At 40.5% G+C, this 19,589-nt stretch overlaps 1 protein-coding gene across 2 annotated transcripts in view; it reads right to left on the bottom strand.

Moving 5' to 3' along the window:
* Positions 1-227: 227 nt before the first annotated feature.
* The window catches only part of LOC140235377 (serine/threonine-protein phosphatase 4 regulatory subunit 3-like), a 38,407-nt gene continuing 19,045 nt past the window's right edge, over positions 228-19,589 (bottom strand). The window contains exons 5-16 of one of the 2 annotated variants that reach the window (XM_072315408.1): positions 16,569-16,712; positions 15,892-15,936; positions 15,248-15,364; positions 13,831-13,885; positions 12,358-12,434; positions 10,250-10,352; positions 9,264-9,422; positions 8,761-8,930; positions 7,030-7,175; positions 6,196-6,410; positions 5,557-5,819; positions 228-4,278 (exon numbers count right to left, since the gene is read on the bottom strand). In XM_072315408.1, the coding sequence (XP_072171509.1) occupies positions 4,180-4,278; positions 5,557-5,819; positions 6,196-6,410; positions 7,030-7,175; positions 8,761-8,930; positions 9,264-9,422; positions 10,250-10,352; positions 12,358-12,434; positions 13,831-13,885; positions 15,248-15,364; positions 15,892-15,936; positions 16,569-16,712 (1,593 nt within the window). In that variant the 3' untranslated portion in view covers positions 228-4,179. The remainder of the gene's footprint in view (positions 4,279-5,556; positions 5,820-6,195; positions 6,411-7,029; positions 7,176-8,760; positions 8,931-9,263; positions 9,423-10,249; positions 10,353-12,357; positions 12,435-13,830; positions 13,886-15,247; positions 15,365-15,891; positions 15,937-16,568; positions 16,713-19,589) is intronic. The other variant, XM_072315413.1, reaches the window with a different exon arrangement.

Genomic DNA, 19,589 nt, shown 5'->3' with positions numbered 1-19,589 from the left:
TTTTACTTGGCAACCACAAACTAAAGCACTTTGGGAAAATGCAGTTTTCTGTGCAGCAACCAAGACCTGTTCTTATGTACAGTATTAAGGTTTCCATAAACAGCAGTTGTTTTTCCGGTTGACTATTGGTAGATTTTCAAGCTTGAATAACACATCTGCACTCCTGCAAACACAAACACACACAGACACAGCTTCCAGTAATAATGAAATCGAGTACAAAGGAACCATTTCCTGTTTGCTTTTTTTGTTTCATTTGTTCTGCTCCAAAGAATTTATTTACATTTCACAAAAAGGTGTGTCTGCGGTCCATTTTCCGACAGCCAGGCACCCATTATATAGTTCATATCATTCTAACTTCATATCTCTCTCTCTCTCTTATTAAAAAAGTCTGCTACAAATATAAGACCCAGTACTGCCAACTGCCATTTAGTTTCACAATCTCGACAAAACAACAACATTGTCTAAAATTAAAACATTTCCTCTTCTTTTTTAAACAGACAAGAGACGTGACAATCAACAAGAGTTACACCACTGGACAGAACCTGAAGGCAATTGATGCATGAATGTTTGCACCAATCCCGTTCATTGGTTAGTATTTTTTTTTGTTGTGAAAGTAAATGGCAGAGGGTTTTTTGACATACGTCACATTATGAGAACCTCTTGAAATTGATGATGCGAAGACAAGAAAAATGTGTCGGTTTATCGTTCCATCTCTACATTTGACTCACTCTCTCAGGATATATTCTGCAGTCTCCTCACACTGTAATTGTTTAAAAAAAAAAAAATGACAATTTTGTGATTCACAGTGAACATAGACGTGATGTGCAAATACTGTATTGATGAGGTGGTCCATTCACACCAAGTGCAATGGAACCTTTCGTTCGGCATCTATATCTAATGACTGCGCAATTACACATCATCCCCCAGCAGACATCGTACAGCCGTCGGGCCATTTCGTTTGCCCTACAGCCGAGACGAATCAAATTTCTAATGGGACTGATCATTAAAAACGCATCCTGATGCAATACAGGCTCAAAGAGCAATATCTATGGCCAAGTCGAAATATCAGGAATGAAAATAAAAACCGTCTGTAAAAATTTCTGAATTGACCATTGAGTGAATTCAAACGATTGGCAAATATTCAACTCAATAATATAATCCAACAATGATTTCAATTTCATTACTCTCTGTATCATTGGCAATAGGTAGACAAGGGTACTGAAAACATTACAACAAAAATTCGAAAAAAAGGGGCACAGAAATATATTACAGGACAGGCACCTTTAAATACAAAATAATTCCACTACATTGTGTTTTGTATTACTCTGGAAAACAAATGCTCAAATATTTTGCCACAAAGTGCAGACTAGCTGTACAAAGTTATACAGGTTTTGGTACACTCTGATATTTTACACACAGCATAATAACAAAACACATTGGCTTCTTCTCATATTTTTTCCTCTTTTTTTTTTTCTTTTAATTTTGTTTTGTACAGATAGTACAGGACTGTAAGATCCAATGATTACACAGCTCCAGTCATCTCTGGCATTCACAATTTGAAATAAAACACGCATTACAATAACACCAATACACTGGTATCAAACACAAATGTAATGTAAAGCACTCACTGAGCAAAAGCATAGAGAGAAAGAAAAATAGGTTAGAATGAAAAGATTGATAGAATAGGACAGACAGATAGATAGATAGAGAGATAGATAGAGATAGAAAGATAGGCAGATAGAGATAGGACAGATAGATAGACAAGGGATAGGGTAAAAATAAAATTTGTATTAAATAAGCCACAGAGCACAGACGGTAAAAATCAGTGGTAATCGCATCTTCCATTTGTGCTTTAAACCTGGAATGCATTTTTGTGTATTACATCTACCTATATTGTCTGGAGAACGGGTGACAAGGAGCCAGGTAAAATAGCTGGAAACATGACACTCATAAACTACGTGCATATCAGAGTCCTGTCTATCTTTAGAGGCAAGACACCAAGTCAGCGCCAATGATAAAACATACAAGCAACAACACCCAAGCTCAACTATTAGTGACTTTCATGATGACACAAGCCCAGCTCTCTGTGAAATGCAGTGAAAACGAATGGTTGACTTGGACATGCAAGCACGGTGTACACAAGGGAAGCAATCATGCCAAGACTCGGTTTGAAAAATGGCCAATTTCACGGCCAAAACTATCATCTCGAATATCAATGAATTTTGGTGCTGCCCCTGTATTCACCCACTGCTTTACTTTGCAAACTGCAAGAGTGAGTACGTGCGTGTGTGCGTGTACGCATGGGTGAAGAAATAGGGGAAGATGCCGAGGATTGTCAGGAGGTATGATTACAGGCTTGACCTGGAGTTTATGCAAGGAATGTCAAGAATGAAATCCACACATTGCTCATGTGCATTACACACCTGTCAAACAACTATCAGTTTCGCGGTGTATGGAAGCTGATCTTGAATTTACAACACGAGTTCCGTTTGTATAAACCATCTGCCAAGCATGATGTACAGAGCAACACCGAATGAGATCTTGGTGACATGCTATCATTTGGCTTCACATCTGACCTTTCAATACCTGGTTATCATGCGCGAAACATGTGTGGACGTAGCGCTGGACTCGTTTTGTACCGCAACTCACATAGCTTACAGCAAATATGTGACTGTGCAATCCCCCATAGTTACCTATGCAAGTACAAATGGCACCAAATGTTTTGAAAAGCTTGGATCAAACTACATTGCATATCATCTGCTAGAATGGTGCAAGGAAACATGTGCCTGCCTCTAAACTAAAACAATCAGATTTTGTTATGAACAAAAGCATGAGTAAATGAAATCCCTCAACAATTTCACTATCATTGCATATACAGACATATGGGCATACAAACAATGACACACACGCACACACACACCCTACACATACAATCTCGCATCCACAGAGGGAACCCTGCAATTGCAAAGCCATGTCCAAAACTGATGAGCATCTGATACTGGGGACAAAGACGTGCGTCACTCTGAAAAGAGTAAGAAAACATCCTGCCAACTTGTGTCCGTTCGCACTGCAGAGCTTGGGCATTGATGGGGGGTGTTTGGAGTCATCAAATCACCCCCAAGTTTTCCTGAGATACGGTGCAGCATAGAGTCTGAGGAGGAGGAGGGGGAAAGAACCATGTCACACGACAACCCAGTCATAGCGGACCTAGCTTCCACACATACTTGCACACTTCGGTTGGTTTGCTCCGACGGTCCACTCAACACAGGGCAAGAGGACTTTGCACACAAGTTGTTGCCGCTTCAACCAACCATCTCCTTCCCCTGGAGCGGGCAGTAAATCGCACCACAACGAACAATGCCATCTGGGTACCAATAGCACAGTGTCAGTTCTGACGGGAAACAGCATGTCTTACAAGATATGTCGTCAAAATAAAAAAAAGTCTCGATGCTGATGCTACAATTTAAAAATCAAAACAAAAAGACAAGATTTGCCATCTCCGTCAATAAAAAGAAAATTTGAGTAAAATACAGCAACACAAGCAGCCAATTTTCACACGCGACACACAGTTGCATAATCCATGCTGACGACTACTGCTTACAGAGTGGGAAGTGAGACGGACGGGGAGATGGGGAAGAGGGGAGGAGAGAGGTAGTGATGACACCAGGCCTCTAGCTACCCTCAGTTGGCTCCAGCAATGCATCCTCTGATGGATCCAGCCTTTGTTTACTACCCAAGACTGGGCCTCATCTTGTTGATAGGACAATATCTGGCACTGGGCACGAAAGGTTTACAGAACCCCCCAGGGCTTCACCAGCGGGTGCTCCACCTCTCTCAGAGGGTAAAAGGACCTACAACTTAACACATCGTTCGTTTGGCGAGCCGGCGGGACCAAATCCCTCCCAGCTGACATGCACTACTCAGAGCAACTAAAAGGGAAAAAGGAGATTGACAACAGCAGACTGGCACAGATGGATGTTGGCTTGTGGTCAGTCTCTCGCTCTCTCTCTCTCGCTCCCTCTCTGTGTCGTCTTTCGCTCGTTCTCTCTCTCTCTCTCGCTCCCTCTGCTATGTGGGCGCGCATCCACCCGTGGCTGACCGGCCGGCAGGTCCGTTCGCAGAGACTCAAGGCATTGTTGACTGGTTTTTTGAAGGACGGGTTGACTGAATGGGATGCTGCTATAAGAGACGAGCCCTCTTCAGTGGGGGGTGGTCCTCCGCATCATCGTCCTCGTCGGAATCCTCGTCGGGGTAATCTACTAATCCCACTAATCCTCCCTGCAAGGAGAAAAAAAAAACAAGAGATAGACACACACTCTAGTGTTTACAGAGTCTGAAAAGCCTGAAAAATATGAAACATATGGAAAATGGTCTTAAATGGACTAAACAGTGAACATTTCAATGCATGTGAATTGTCAAAAAGTCTGGTAAGTGGGTTTGGGGCAGAGTTAAAAAGTCTGAAATCAACTGTCACATCCCTGTAACAAGCCAGTACATCCAGTACAAGCACGTGCCAGAAAAATCAACCGAGTACTGTTAATGCACAAATTTTCACGGTGCATTAATTTTCGTGCATTTCGCGCTACTTCTGGCTAACGCGCATTCTAAAACCTGCGAAAATATCTTCACAATTTTTTCTGCATATTTTGAATGGATTGACATTCATGCAGCCTGAATTCAAGAACCCACAAATATGTGTTTGAGCCACTCAGCACAAAGAATTAATGCCACGAATTTATGGGTGTTTACAGTACTCAATAATCCCCTTTTCCAAAGAGTGTTACAGATTTCATGCATACCCTTGAGAATGTAAGGGAAACTAGAAATATCCATGAAGGAGATTAATAGTCCTAACTAGCACTTCTGTACTGGTACACTGCAAAGAATAACAAAACAGCAAATAATGTGCTGTTACCATTTAGGGCGGTGAGTTGGCTCAGTCGGTAGCGCGTCTGCCTCATGATCATGCGGCCCGGGTTTGAACCCGAGTCTGGACTGAGCAATGTTGTGTGTAAGCATACCGTCCCCTCTAGCAAGAGGCAAAACACTCTGTCCCTTGGATAGGACATAAAATGCAGGCCCCGTGTATGAGAGAGTAACAACTCATGCACGTAAAAGATCCCGCTTCATTCATTCATCGCAAAGAGCAGGGTGTCTAACCCGGTGAAGTGGTCCCCACCTCACATCCAACTGGATCCCATGGAAGACCAGCTTAACGTAGCTGAATATGGGCTATCCAGCCATCTTCTCAGACGGAAAATGAACAAACAAACCATGGCAACATAATTTGCACTCCTGTTGAAAAATGCGTCCACCACACCTTTATACTGCGCTCAATATGTGTGCCAAAATTTCATTTGTATTGCTTGAAAACTGGAAAAGTAGTTAAATCCACAAAATTTACGACAGGCCACCTGCCAAACACCCACCCGACTACACCCTGACCCCTACATACCCCTTCAAACTATGTTACGCAGGAGTATAATATATAGTCTGACTGCTGCATCTGTTGGAAACTACTCAGTGAGAAGCAAACCTCCTAAAATCTTTACACACCTTTGTTGCCACACTGTTTGCTTTCACTTCCGGTGAAGGTGTACCCGTTAACTTCTTGGCGATGCTGTTTGTCTCAGAGTCCGAAGCAAGCTTTTTGAGGGGTGGGGTGTTGACCGCATTGGACGACGGGATGGGGACAGGACTGCTGGGCCTGTTGGGCAGCGTGGATGCCCTCTTAGGACTGTTCCCTGAAGCTGGTCTGAGGGGTGTGTCTACCCTTCCATTGCTGGTGCCCAAGTCAGGCCGGTTCAAGAGTGGGTTTTCTACAGACGATGACATGAAATGATCACATTAGCCATGACAGTTTAGGTTTTTATGTTTTTCAAAAAGCAACCATCCTGCACATTATAAAAAAATGACATGTGAGTTTATTGTAAATGAGTTGTACAATGGTATGGTGTGCAAACTTTCTGCAAACAGAAAGTTTAGGGAACAAAAAGGACACAAGTGAGAAGCCAGAAAGCCGGCCCTAAATCTACTTATATTGTACAATCATATATAGATACAATGTAGCAAAGACATGAAATGACAAGAAATATGATGAATGTCAACAATCCATTTCTGCTCCACGATACATAAAACTGACAAGGAAAAATTTCAGAAATCCAATATCACCTTCTCACCATCCAGCTGTCTCACCTTTCTTGTTGCCGATAATCCTGCCCGTGTCTTCCACGTCATCGATCACATCGTCGCACAGCTTGGCCGACCGGAAGGCACTGTCCACCACCGGCACCACCGCCTCCGAGTCCTCACCATCCTCATCTTGGTCAAACCACAGCTCCTCCTCTTCCTCCATCTCCCTGGGGTCCCGCCGAAACCGACTGTTCTGGAGTATGCTCGCATGCCTCAAGCTGCAAAGGTGACATGCACAAGAACACATGCAATGTGATGAACAGTGGCATATACATTAGTCAAGTTAACCCGTTCCTCCAATCGTTGTACCAATCATCATTGTATTTCAGCATGTAACAAACCTATAGAAACCACCACTTAATGTCACTGCCTTACATCATTCTATTGTCATATCCTTGATTGCCTGCCTACAATGGATTCTATAGAGATCTGCATTGTTACTACTCCTGATCTGATCCCAACTGAGACAACTGAAGACAGGAATCAAGGAATCATCAACTGCCAACCCTAATCCATAAAATGAAATGTGTACAAAGTAATGTAATTAATGGAGGGGAAAAACATCCCTTACCAATGATGATGTAACTTATTGTTACATGCATCATTGTCATCACTTGGGGGTAAAGAGTAATAATACCTGTACCAGAGCCCTATCTCACATATAGTGTGTCCTGGCCATTCATCGCCACCAAAACTGGTTCTAAACAACCTCACCGGGCCCCCGAGTGTTTATGCGCACACCTGGTTCCAATCAAAGCTTTACCACAAAACTGTGGCAATATCACTTTGGTACTCTATACCAGGAACTAGCAAGCTTTCTGTCAGCACCTTACTCACTTGTCAAGATTTGGCTTGGTGTTTATCCTGTCCATGTACTGCTCATACTTGATTTTGAGCCCCTTGAACGTGGTCACGTAGTCCACGTCCTTTAGCTCCTCCCCGTGTTTCTCCACGATGTGTGTCAGCAGCATCTTGATGCCCTCCTACATGGCAAGGGGGAGAGAGAGGAGATGGGAATGCAAGGATATGGTTATTAACAGAGGAAATAACTGAGTGAGGACAGTGGCGTAAGAATGGACCTCTCCACTGTGGTCCGACCAAAGCGCAAGCAGAACTTATTATCAAGATAAACTCAAAGAGCTCAGTGAGGAGGACTTGCTTTTTTGCACACTCAAAACTGTACATGAGATTACCTCACAATCTAGGGGCTCGTTCAAGCGCTCTCCTAAAGCGAATTGTATGGTACTGTACCCACGCCAGAGGAGTGCTCGAACGCTCCTAAAGTGTACTGTACTGTCCTGTACCGAGCCAAAAGTGGACCACTTCCCGATGTACTGTATACGCCAATATTTTCGCGTATAGATATTTTTGCGAATCACGGTATCAGTGGCATTTTCGCGTGTTGTTAAATCCGCGATTGATACTAGTGGTAGTAGGGTCTACTGCCAAGCCCAAGAAACACGTTCAAACACTTGCCAACGAACTCGTAACGTTTTTCCATTTGCATTGTGACTTCCAAAGCATGACAATAGAAAAAACACAGTAGAAGATTTATAAAATGAAACAATAATTACGGGAACTTGCAGTGAGACACTCACACACGGCATTCACAAGTACCTACCAAATGTTGCAACAAATAGATGTAGACTACAAAGTTTCAGAGCTGCGCTAGCGCTAGTGAAAGTTTTACATGCATCCCTAGGCCTCACCCAACCACGTCGAGCCGGTGTTCGTTCGCGTAGGGTAACGTAGCACGGAGATTGCACATTTTAATGCACGTTTATCATCGTACTGTACTTCTAGAATCGGGCGCACCGCATACCGTATGCACTCGAAGTGGAAATTAGCGTACTAGTAATACAGTAGTATGTGTAGGTTACGTACTGGCCGGTGTAACAGCCGCGTTCTGGTCCGGCCAGCGTCGGATGCATTTTGTCATCAATTTGTACATAAGGTGTGACAGGGTAATATTTTTGCGTGTCTTTAATTTTGCGATCAGCCCAAAGCTCGCGAAATTCGCAAAAATAAAACCCTTGCGAAAATAACAGCGTATACAGTACTCCGTAAGGGTACCAAAAGCGTTCCAAAAGTTTGCATGGAAGCATGCGCGTATCATACGAATACGTCATAATGCAAAGACATCATTCTCTCTGTTTGGGACAGCTGAAAGTAGTTTAAGCGTGCCAGGTGAATGACCTTTTTGCTACAAAATGCATGACCTCTTCTAAAAATAACTCACAAGTTACGCTTTCTCAACAGAGCGCTGAAATGCTCCAAATCTGGCAGAGTTCAATATGGTACACTTTAGTTCAGATTGCTTTGATTCACTTTAGAGCGCTCAAACGCAACCTAGATGTACTCATGACAGTTCATTATCTTGCCATCCCTAATGTACTCAAAAATTCAGTAAGAGCTTGCTTTCCTAATGCACTTCAGAGAAAACTAAGAACTTGCTTTCTCAATACACTCTAAATGAGATTACCTTGCAATTCTAGTTTACCAAAATAATCAATTAAAAAGGACTTGCTATCATTTCATACACTCAAACTTTAGATGAGAGCAACTTACTATCCTGATGTACTCAAAGAGTTCAATGAGAGCGGAGTTCAGGAGGTTGTACTTGGGCCCATTGGCCATGAATGAGACTACGAGCGGTCGAAAGAGGTTTCCCTTCACGATGTACCGGTCATAGAAGTCGTCCCTCATCGCAACAACTTTTCGGAAAAAGCGGACAGCACCTGCAGAATTTGAAGGCGAGGAATGATATGTCACTTGCGGGGCATCGTTACCATTTTAGTTCATGGGAAGAGAGTATTCCACCCATTAAGTGAGACCCATTTATGAAATTCCCATCATCAGACATTATTTCTCCAGTGTCAAAAAAAAACATCTCTCTAGTGTAGCTTACGAAAAGGGCAAAGAATGTGCACTATGCATATGTTCAATGCCAGAATGCTCATTACAAGACTGACCAAGCACATCATGAGAAATTGGATGTAGATTAATCTCACAAATTAGAACTTTACATCAAAACATGACTACATAACAAGCATTCATAAAAATAAACTTACATAGAACCAGGAACTGGTGAGAAGACTTGAGTAATACTAGTATCCGCCTCAGGAGGTCTTTGCTAATGATGTAGTTCTTGATGTGGTATGTATGGTGCTCAACAGCAAATGTCAGTAAGTCTAAGATCAAACTCAGCAGTTGCGACGTCTGATAGTCATCTACAGCACACAAAAGAAAGAAAACATAATTTCAAATGAAGTAGGAAGGCAATACAGATTCACAGCTAACACATAACATTTACGTGATCAGAATTTCTATCATTACATTTGTCAGTGCAATTGCAGGCAGATAGCTCAAAGACATACACAGGATTACAAACCAAATGCATCAATAAAACAAAGTTCTGGGGGCATTATTCCCAACTGCCTTTAAACTTTCTCTACATACATGACCCAGGCATTCCTAAGAATACGAAGGGCCTCCACTAGTGCATGAGCAAAGAAGAGTGCATATAGCAAGCCACTTAAACAAACCACCAACCTAATTTCAAAAATAAATATAAACAATGACTTTAAGAGGTCCCTATCTCTGCTCTGCCATGGACATCACTGCCAGTTGGTGATCACTGATAATGATACTTCTGTCATCATCTAAGTCCAGCACTGTTGATTGTCTTCCGCCAGTTACCTTAGCAAGTGCGGGCAAAATTTTTGTAGCGCTAACTCTTCAAAAGATGTAATTTGGCATTACTTTCTAAAACCTGTGGAAAATCAGCACGAAAGCAGTTGGATACCTTGCCATCTCACAGAAGCTGGCTTCTAGCTTAAAACAAAACAAGAACAACAAAACCCAGACGACATACAACTTCAAAAGATGCCATGACGTGATACTGCTTCACAGACAAAGACCATCTTCTGATGGGGTATTTCCACTTTCTTCTACTTTGGGTCAGTTGACTGCGCGCATCATCTTGACATGAGGTAGAGGTTAGTTAGAAAAGACTGAGGCACATTGTTAGAATAATAGCTAAAAATCCACATCTTACCTTTGCTTGGTTTTTCCTCTGTCGTGTTGGCAAGGAGAGGAGCAGTGAGGACGTGCATACAGTGCTTGTAGAAAAACGTCAAGAATTCTGTCTTCTCCGTCTTCTGCGGGCAAGAATGAAGAAAATTCTTGCAATGCCTCTTTATAATCATGCTCCATGGAAAATGCATCAAAACTGTGCAAATCAATGATATTTCAGCACATCTGGCCAAAAGATGATTCAAAGAGCCAAAGTTCAATACATTTGCAAGGGTTGACACATAACTCCTTGAAAACAAAATGTTTTACCTACAAAGTGTTTCCTCAGCCGCATGTCTATACAGGTACCTAGCAATGCCAGGAGTATTGGTAATGCTAGGGCACTCGGTTTTCACACAACAAAGTCTACAGTGGGTATGTAAGATGGTATCATTCTTATCACAGTATAACAAAAACATTGCGACACACCTCTTTAGGCACCCTTCTCCTTTCTAGCACATTTCATCCAACAGCTGGCATTTAGTACCAGAACGGAAAACACCCAAGTTAACTGAACCTTATTACACATACACCAATGACTGATGAATGAATACTGTATACACCAAATATTTTGTGAGGTTTTTATTTTCGCAAATTTCGCGAGTCAGGTGCGCTTCGTGAAATTAAAGACACGCAAAAATAATGACTCTGATCCCGATATGAACGTGACTCACACGTATACATTTCTCCGTTCAGTACAGTACTCCACGATCGCGAATTTAACCACTCGCGAAATCGTTGGGAATTCCCGATTCGCAAAAATTTAGACTACCGAAATATATGGCGTATATTCTTTCAACTCGTTCTGGTTTAATGCATAAGGCGTCCTCTCATCACTGAAGTATCAAAAGGTGGTACTAAATATGGCCTGGGCATATTGTACTAAATGACAAATGCCTATCAGTCATCATTCTATGCAAAGATGAATACCGTATTCTCCTGCGATAAGGCCGCATCTCCGCATACGCAGCATCCCGACATTGGCTATAAAAAGAAGAAAAAAAAAATGTGCGCAAGGATTTTATTCTTTCAAAACTTCAAAACTTTCAATCTTCTTTTTTCTGAATTTTGAAAACAAACTTTGTATTTCTACCTAGTTTTGGATGTTCCCCAATTCTTGTGTGTGTGTGTGTGTGTGTGTGTGTACTTGTGTGAGGGTGTGCGTGTGTGTGTGTTTATATTGTGTTAATACATCCAAGATGAATGTTTTTGTTTGTGAAATTACAGAAACCTAATAAAGATTACTGGAAAAAAAAATGTGTGTGCTTGTGTGAGGGTGTGTGTATGTTTTTGTGTGTGTTATTCTAAGTTTTGACTGTATGAACACTGAATGACACAAACTCCATGTCCAGTAATATGAAGAAAAACTGGGTGTGTGTGCTTGATGTTCATGTGTGAAATTATGGAATAGAACTTTGTTGAAGAAGAGCGTGCACATTTGTGTTTTCATTCACGCAGCTTGCTGTACATCGATAGCGAAGCATTGTGCAGCATGAGATTATTGTAATGCAGTGGCAAGGACAGCTCTGCAAAGTAACATGTTCGTGCTGCCCCAAAATTGGCACAGAAAGAACAGCAGTTCGTAGGTGATGACAAAAAAAGTTGTCCCTTTATTGCAGAACAAAGCGTCATTTATGAGATGGCTCGATTTCTTGTATGATATCGAGTTGCTCATTAGCACATTGCATAGTCCATTACATGATTACATGTGCCGGCTCACCTGTTTATTCTCTATAGGTTGAACAGGCCATGATATAGGCGTATAGGTCTATAGGTCGCGCCCCGAGTTTATTGCTTCTTTTCTGTGAAAATTCATGCGGCCGCAACGCCGGAGAATACAGTGACTTTTGTGTAAAGCTTACCACATTGCTGTAGTGATGAGGGTCTCTACATGACAAATACTGGCCTTTTAATACAATTAGTTAATCATATACTGCCAGGTTATGCACTTGTTCTTAATCATTTCCACCCTCCCCTCCTCCTTCAACATTCCAACATCACTTCAAAGACGTACTGTATTTAACATGGTAAATTTTTGACGTCATAACACCAGATGAATAGGGTCTTTTGTGAAATGCAAAAGCTTCTCACCACTCCTGTGGCCATCATGTTTTCTGGATCCAGCAGCATCCGCAGGATGTTCATTAGTTGGAGAGCACTCCCAAGGTCTGTGACATGAATGAAGTTAATGCATTTAATCTATATAATATAATCATATTCATTATATGATTACAATACATATACAATTTTAAAGGTCCTGTTTACCTCTGGGAGCAGTGATTTAAAGAATGTTCAAGATATGATATTTGATGCATATGTGTAGGTTAGTTGAATCACAAAACATCCTACAATATAAGAATTTTGCAATAAAACCTAACATATGAGGAGATACTACCATTTTTTTTCTCAATAAACCGTAACTGTAGATGGTTTAGTCTGGGAACATTTTCATTATAACCATTGTTCACATTTTGTACATTCAAAAATACTTAACATTGATCATACTAATTCAAATTTTTACATTGGTTGTTTCTATCCTGATCTCACATTTTACAACTATTTTGAAGCACTACTGCTGGATTTTTTATTTTATCTGCAAATGGTAAATAATGCCTTTAAAACATTGGTCGCCGTTTGTTCAAACCTAAGTTACCATCGAGGGAGCTGTGACTATACAGGCATCGGGTTACACAGAGCAAACCGACCATGTGCTCTCCATTCCCTTTCTGCCCATTCAAATCAAGTGACCTTATTTAAACCTGGTAGACCAGGTGACCAGAATGGCAAGTCAATTAACACTTGAAGAAGCATTTATTTCACTGTTTTGCATTTAATGCATGAACAAATTTTTACAATCATCATTGCCAAATACTAAGCTTCATGAACACTCTGTCACTGTCTGGTGGATGTGCTGGCAAGAATTATTCATAATTATTACATTACATTACTATGAACATGTGAATGATGGTTGAATTGTGCATTGCAAAAAAGGGGGTTGACAATAATTACTTCAAATTTTCTAGCACACGAAATCCTTTATCACATGTGAATAATTAAACAATTCATTGCACATATGGATGTAAAATCTCTGTTCATATTCACTGCACAATTTTATCACAACATTCAAGATATATTACAAAATTTGAAGAGATAGTGTCATAGTACACATGCATCATGGCCACTGTAGACTTGTTTCATCTAGAAGAATATTATACATACCAAAATGTGTAAAAAGTCTATTCCTAGCAAAGCTAAAACATATCTTATAATTTATCTGAAATTGCAAAAAACAAATAAAAACAAACAAAAGTAGCATTCTGGTGCTGTCCAACTTTACAGCCCAATATTTACACAGGACATGTACATTCAAGTTGGAATTTATCTGGGACACAGCCCCAAAGAAACATGAACAAGGCCAAGGAAATGGGTTTTAGTACCCCTCTGCTGCTGCACAGACACAGACACACACACACACAGACACAGACACACACACACACACACACACACACACACACACACACACACACACAAACACATTACACTGTTATAAATAGCTGGACTTACCTGGATCTGTGTCGCAAATCATCTGCTCAATGACAAGGTTGATTAGAAGAACATCCTGCAGGGTAGGCAATAAATAGAGACAGGCGAAGGTCACACACACTTTTCTCTTTGCAATGAAACATGAATGTGACAGATACACGGCTGAACTGCACAGAGACAAGTGGCCCTCGAGAGCCCAAACGTGTTGGCAAAACGCAATCATTTTGCAAACTCCACATTTGCTGACTCCTGCCACTCATAGAGAGCTCAATTCCACTCAAAGAGAAAGCCAGCTTTTGTTGGCTGGGGCTTATCTGTTAGAGGGGAGGGGGTAGTCCATGAATGATATTATGGAAACTAAACAAACAGTGACTTCAAAGGTACACAGCTCATAAAAAGCAGTAAATGCGACTAAACACATATGTATTTATACCAACTTTAGAGATGTTTTTGGAACACCAGGGCCCCACTTCATAAAAAGTTCACATGATAGCTCAACTCTTACTGGAATGGCAATTGTCATATTAATGACAAGAATCCAGCTTCCTGATTGGCTGTTGCTATGGGAAGTTGCCATTCCAGCAAGAGCTGCTACTGTAACATCTATTATTAAACGTTACCAAGACTTCTACGACTGGAGGAACAAATTTGTGGGCAATTACAGTGTGACAAGTCTATTTTAGAGTCCAGGTGAAAAATAAGGGTACACTAAAAATCAGATGACAATCTTGCTCATGATATTGGTCTTAATACTCCTCACAAGTGCTGATTGACCTTTGTGGAAAATAACACAAACATAGTTTTACATGTCACCACATTACAATCATCACTTCCCACACCACTTAAAACTTGAGCGTGGGTGCTACGTCTTTCATCTAGCATGTCAACTTGGCATTAACATTCCTACCCCGTATCATCTTCAGGCCTGAATGAAACATTGTCTGCAATACAACTCGGATGATGAGGTACATTACGATGACTGTTCATCGAAGTTTGCTCTACAAATCATGAAAGTTGCTTTCTTCCGGTGAACCCGAGCTCGAAATATCACTGGAAGGGTTCTGGGCTCCGCTGGCTTCCAACTCATTTCCTGCTATATGAATAATGTGCCATTTGTTAAGTTTCATTTAGATTTTTGTTTTGGTTTTAGGCAGTCAAATTCAGAACCACATATAATATTGCTTGTTCTTACCATCAAGAGCCAAATCAAATTTGCATACATCATCTGGCAGGCAGGACAGCCTAATTTAAGGCTTTTTTCCTTCTTGACTTACATTCCCTAGAGGGATTATTCAAAATCAGACTTGCTTTGCTGTCTACTTAGCTTGAGAAATGAATGTAAAAAAAAAAAAAAAGCTCTGCCACTGACAAGGTAGCTTTCGCTGGTTTCGAAAATCTGCTCTAGGCAAGGAAGAAAGCATCGCAGCGATCAACTTACATCATCCGATGATGACCCTTCGTGCATAATGAATTCCCGCACCGTGGAGGCATTGAAGCCAACGACCAAGGAGAAGATATCTATTGCTGCTTGCCTTACGTCTGGGCCATCCATACCCTGTTGGGAGAGATGAAGGCATCGTTAGCCTAATTATCACTCATCACTGCCTGCATCAAAACAAGTATGATGGCGGAGTGTACAAACCAGAACGCACACAAGTGGCTTGCATGTCTATTTCAGAGTCGCTATAGTTTGCTAGAATGCCCAGGAGCTGCTTCTCTCTGGCATGGTGCCAAAGTTTACCCTGAACAATTACAATTGTTTATGATGTGCCAGAGGGGTTCAGTATCTAAACATGCTTGCTAGCTAAGGGGCATTGACAGAGATTTATTAGAGCTTGGTCCACATTCCAGAAAACTACATCACAGTAATGCTTTACTATCATATCCGTCCAATATTATAACCAATGAGGCAAGTTAGGTATAGCTTCATATATTGCAACTGACTGCCAAATTGCCCTTGGTGTACATCGGCGTAAATAAGCACTGTACACAAGCAGCCACACATACTGCTGGAAATACTGTGAATTGACAACACTCTCACTTTGAATATGCTAGAGAAACATGATAAAAAATGATACTCACCAACACTACTTCCAGTGCAGGAAGGATACCTAGGCTTGATAACGTCTGCAGAGTCATTGTTCAAAGAGAAACAAGTGAACAAGAGAAACAATCAAATGACACCGTAGATTTCCAAATCTGTATTATTTTACACCACCGACATATTTCAAAGCCCCTCCATGTCTACAAGACTAGAAAGGAATAGTGTAATCTGATGTTTATGTAAATAATGTATCTCCTCTCTTCAGATATGGCCACACTCAAGTAAAATTTAGAGCATATATGTGTAGTGTGCTGTATCACAAGCAAAGACAGAATTTCAGCATATGAACACGGGTACATGCAGAAATCATGCCTGTAGATAGCCATAGATTGCTAGGAATGACATTTGGAAATGCATCATAGGGTTTCACTGCGACATGACTAACACAGCACAGAACAAAAAGAGAGACATAACAGCCTTCTTTGACAATGATCGAGATGAAGCGGTCTTTCTGTCAGTTTTTAAAGTGCATGACATTATGGGACATGCCAACATCCGAACAGGGACTTACATGTACATGTAAGTCAGACATGTCATGAGACTTCATGAATGTGTACATGAATTGAAATACTCAATGGCTTAATATGAGTATTTATCTGAAATTTTACTATCTTCGAGGAAAACAACAAAATTGCTGATTGACACGTTTTCCTACCTTGAAGAAGCCCTCTCTGTTCTGGCAATTCTGCGCAAAACAGCAGAATTCTTTCAGGAACAGGACGAGATCTCTCCGCCTCTTGTTATCTGTATTCTCGTTGATGAGTTGTGCAAACAGCTCGGGTAAGAACTTGTCGTCATCCTGGATGGAAAGATGACAAAATCATATACATATGAATCGTAACATCATCACAAGTCTGTCCACCATTAATCTCATTCCATCCACCATGAGTGACTCTGTCCACCATTAATCTCATTCCATCCACCATGAGTGACAACGTCACAGTATCACGAGACACTCCGCTAGCTACATGGCTGGAAAGTGACAGTTTTTAGCCAATGTTTGGCAACCTATGATCTTTGAATCAGCTTATAAATACTTCAAAATAACAAACATTGCACATACTGTATGTGCCAAATCCATTAAAGACTTTCTTCAGTTAACAAGATCCACAGCATACTGATAGACAGACAAACAGAAAAAAAAAAAAAACCAAACACATAATGCCGCCATTATTGTTCAGGCTGGAGGCACTGAAGAAAAAATATGAATCAACAAGTAGAGGAAGTTAAACTTTACACATTAAGACTGAAATCTGATCTAAAGCAGCACAAGGTACACAATCTAAAAGGTCATTCTAATTACTCCAATTTAAAAAACACAAATAACTCATACTTGAGTTTGAAGTACTTCCCGATACTCAAGCCTCACATGAATGGCCAATGGTAGGAATTGGCACAATTCTACATACATATCATTTTACTCATCAGGTATTGGGTAACTGATCAATAAAGCTCAATGTCATGCCAACTTATGTAGCAAACACATTCTAGGCATTAACTCCTTCACTCACTTAAGGTACAATTTGTATTCAAACAGAAAGATAAACGTACCATCAATTGAGTAAACACCATGAACTAACAGGGACTATACACGTAGTTCAATCTCCAAACTGTGATGATTAAGTGTACAATTGATCTCCAAACACTACCCCACTCAGCCAGGGCTAAATGAATCTCTAAAACCTGCCAAGTTGGAGTGATAATGAAATTTAATATGCACAGCTCACCCACATTTCTTTTTTCTTTTTTTTCAGTACATGAGAGGGAATGGTTAACTACACTTAGATTCAAGTTTTCACGAAAGCTCAGTAGCACATTCAACTGTTATACATACTCCAGCATACCTTGGGGAAAATATGTTCACCTACTGACACATCCACAGGTGATGATTATTACCACTTCTTGCACGAAACTTAATAATTTGCTTATTCATCTGATCAAACTTAGAGAAAGATTTCGGAACATATGAAATTCACTGGCTCCAATAATGGGCTCCAAAATATTTACTGACTGAACATTTAATGGAATACCAAGGAAGAATTCATCAGATATTATTTGCAAATTTGTTTAAATGCACTAAAACCATTCTTAACCCCTCTCAATTCAAACCAAGGAAGGAAAAAGGGCTGAATTAACATATTTTGTGTTTCTTTCTTTGGAACATTACACTTTTGATAAAGCCTATGGTAATATAAACACAAAAGGAAAAAAAAACAACAACGGCACACACAAACACACCCCTAGAAATGAGAACATATCCTTGGTTCCTGTCCTAAATATGCTAGAGCTTGTTTCCCCTAAAGAATATGATTCACTGCCATGTTTCAATCACTGCCCTTCTCTTTCATACCTGAGGACAGCTGCACATCAAGCACAAACATGATTATGTGATATGGTGATTTAATGTGGCAGCAATTGTTGGAATATCGCAGCAACCTGGAATAACCAGGTACCGTGGCTCTTGGGATCCCACTGCTGATATATCATTTATGGCTAAGGCCACAACACTCCGATACCTTCACAATAGCTCTGACAAACACGTCTGAGCACAATCTGGGCACTCTGCCTGTTGGCTTTTCATTGTGTTTCCAGAGGAAGCCCCAGATTACAGCATGAACAGTCATTGGTCAAAGTGTGTGCGGAATAATCAGCTTTTTCTGGTCAGGATATGATCCTCAAACTGCATCTTTGAAATCTTGCGCAGGAAAAGCTTGGAAATTGAGGTACTTTGCTCTATTTCCCCGCTGAATTATGCATGTATTAATATCCATGCATGATTGTACTGGGCAAAGTTGTTTCGGCGCAGTCAAGGAGAATGTTACAAAAGCATATAGAAAAAAACAATAGATGTGAAGGATAAATGGTCCAATTGGTGACTTTACAAAATAGAGCTGCCTAAACTTACCAGCAAAAAACAAAACAAAAACATAACCAAACAGAGTCAATTTTGACTTCCAAAGAATTGATCTTAAATCTAGCATATTTAGCAATCATTTGCTTATTAAATACAAGTGGACGATGATGCAGTGATGATGCAGGAAAGGATATCAATGAATGTTTTTATAAGTTGGATAATTGCATAAAAATAAGATAGGTGTCAATAGTTTTTGTTTCAGTTGTGAATGTCAGGTCAATGTATTAGAGCTGTTATGGTGTATGTAATATTTCAATTTCAGCTGCACCTTGTAGCATGTCTTTGGGTGTTCTTGTAATGTGTGCATATTTGTTGTAATATTCAATGTAAAAAAAAAATTCCACTGTGGACAACAAAGTTATCAATCAATCTCATTTTCTTTTCTTCTATTAATGTTAAAACTGCCCTAGTAAAATATCATTGCAAAGTAACCAGGAGACAGCATATTTTAAGTCCGACATGATCACCATCATAATGAATGATCATAAAGGACATTCACTCCCCGAGTGAACAGACAGCATTCTAGTATTGCCATCCCAAAAGGACATCTAGCATGCTCTTTGATCCATAACTACATAATGACCACCCCCCCCCCCAAAAAAAAAAAAAAATGTCGCAATGATGTGGGCAATAACCTTCCAATCGGGGGGGGGGGGGGGGGGATACCAATTAAGCAGACAATTTTGAATATCTGCTTATAAGTAGTTACCCTCATTTTCTAGACAATATAATAGACCTAAAGATGGAATCCCCTACATACAA

The sequence above is a fragment of the Diadema setosum genome, chromosome 1 (genome assembly GCF_964275005.1).
Source record: "Diadema setosum chromosome 1, eeDiaSeto1, whole genome shotgun sequence".
NCBI lineage: Eukaryota > Metazoa > Echinodermata > Echinoidea > Diadematoida > Diadematidae > Diadema > Diadema setosum.
Note: the sequence above shows the minus strand (reverse complement) of the source record. Positions and strands in the feature narration are given on the sequence as shown.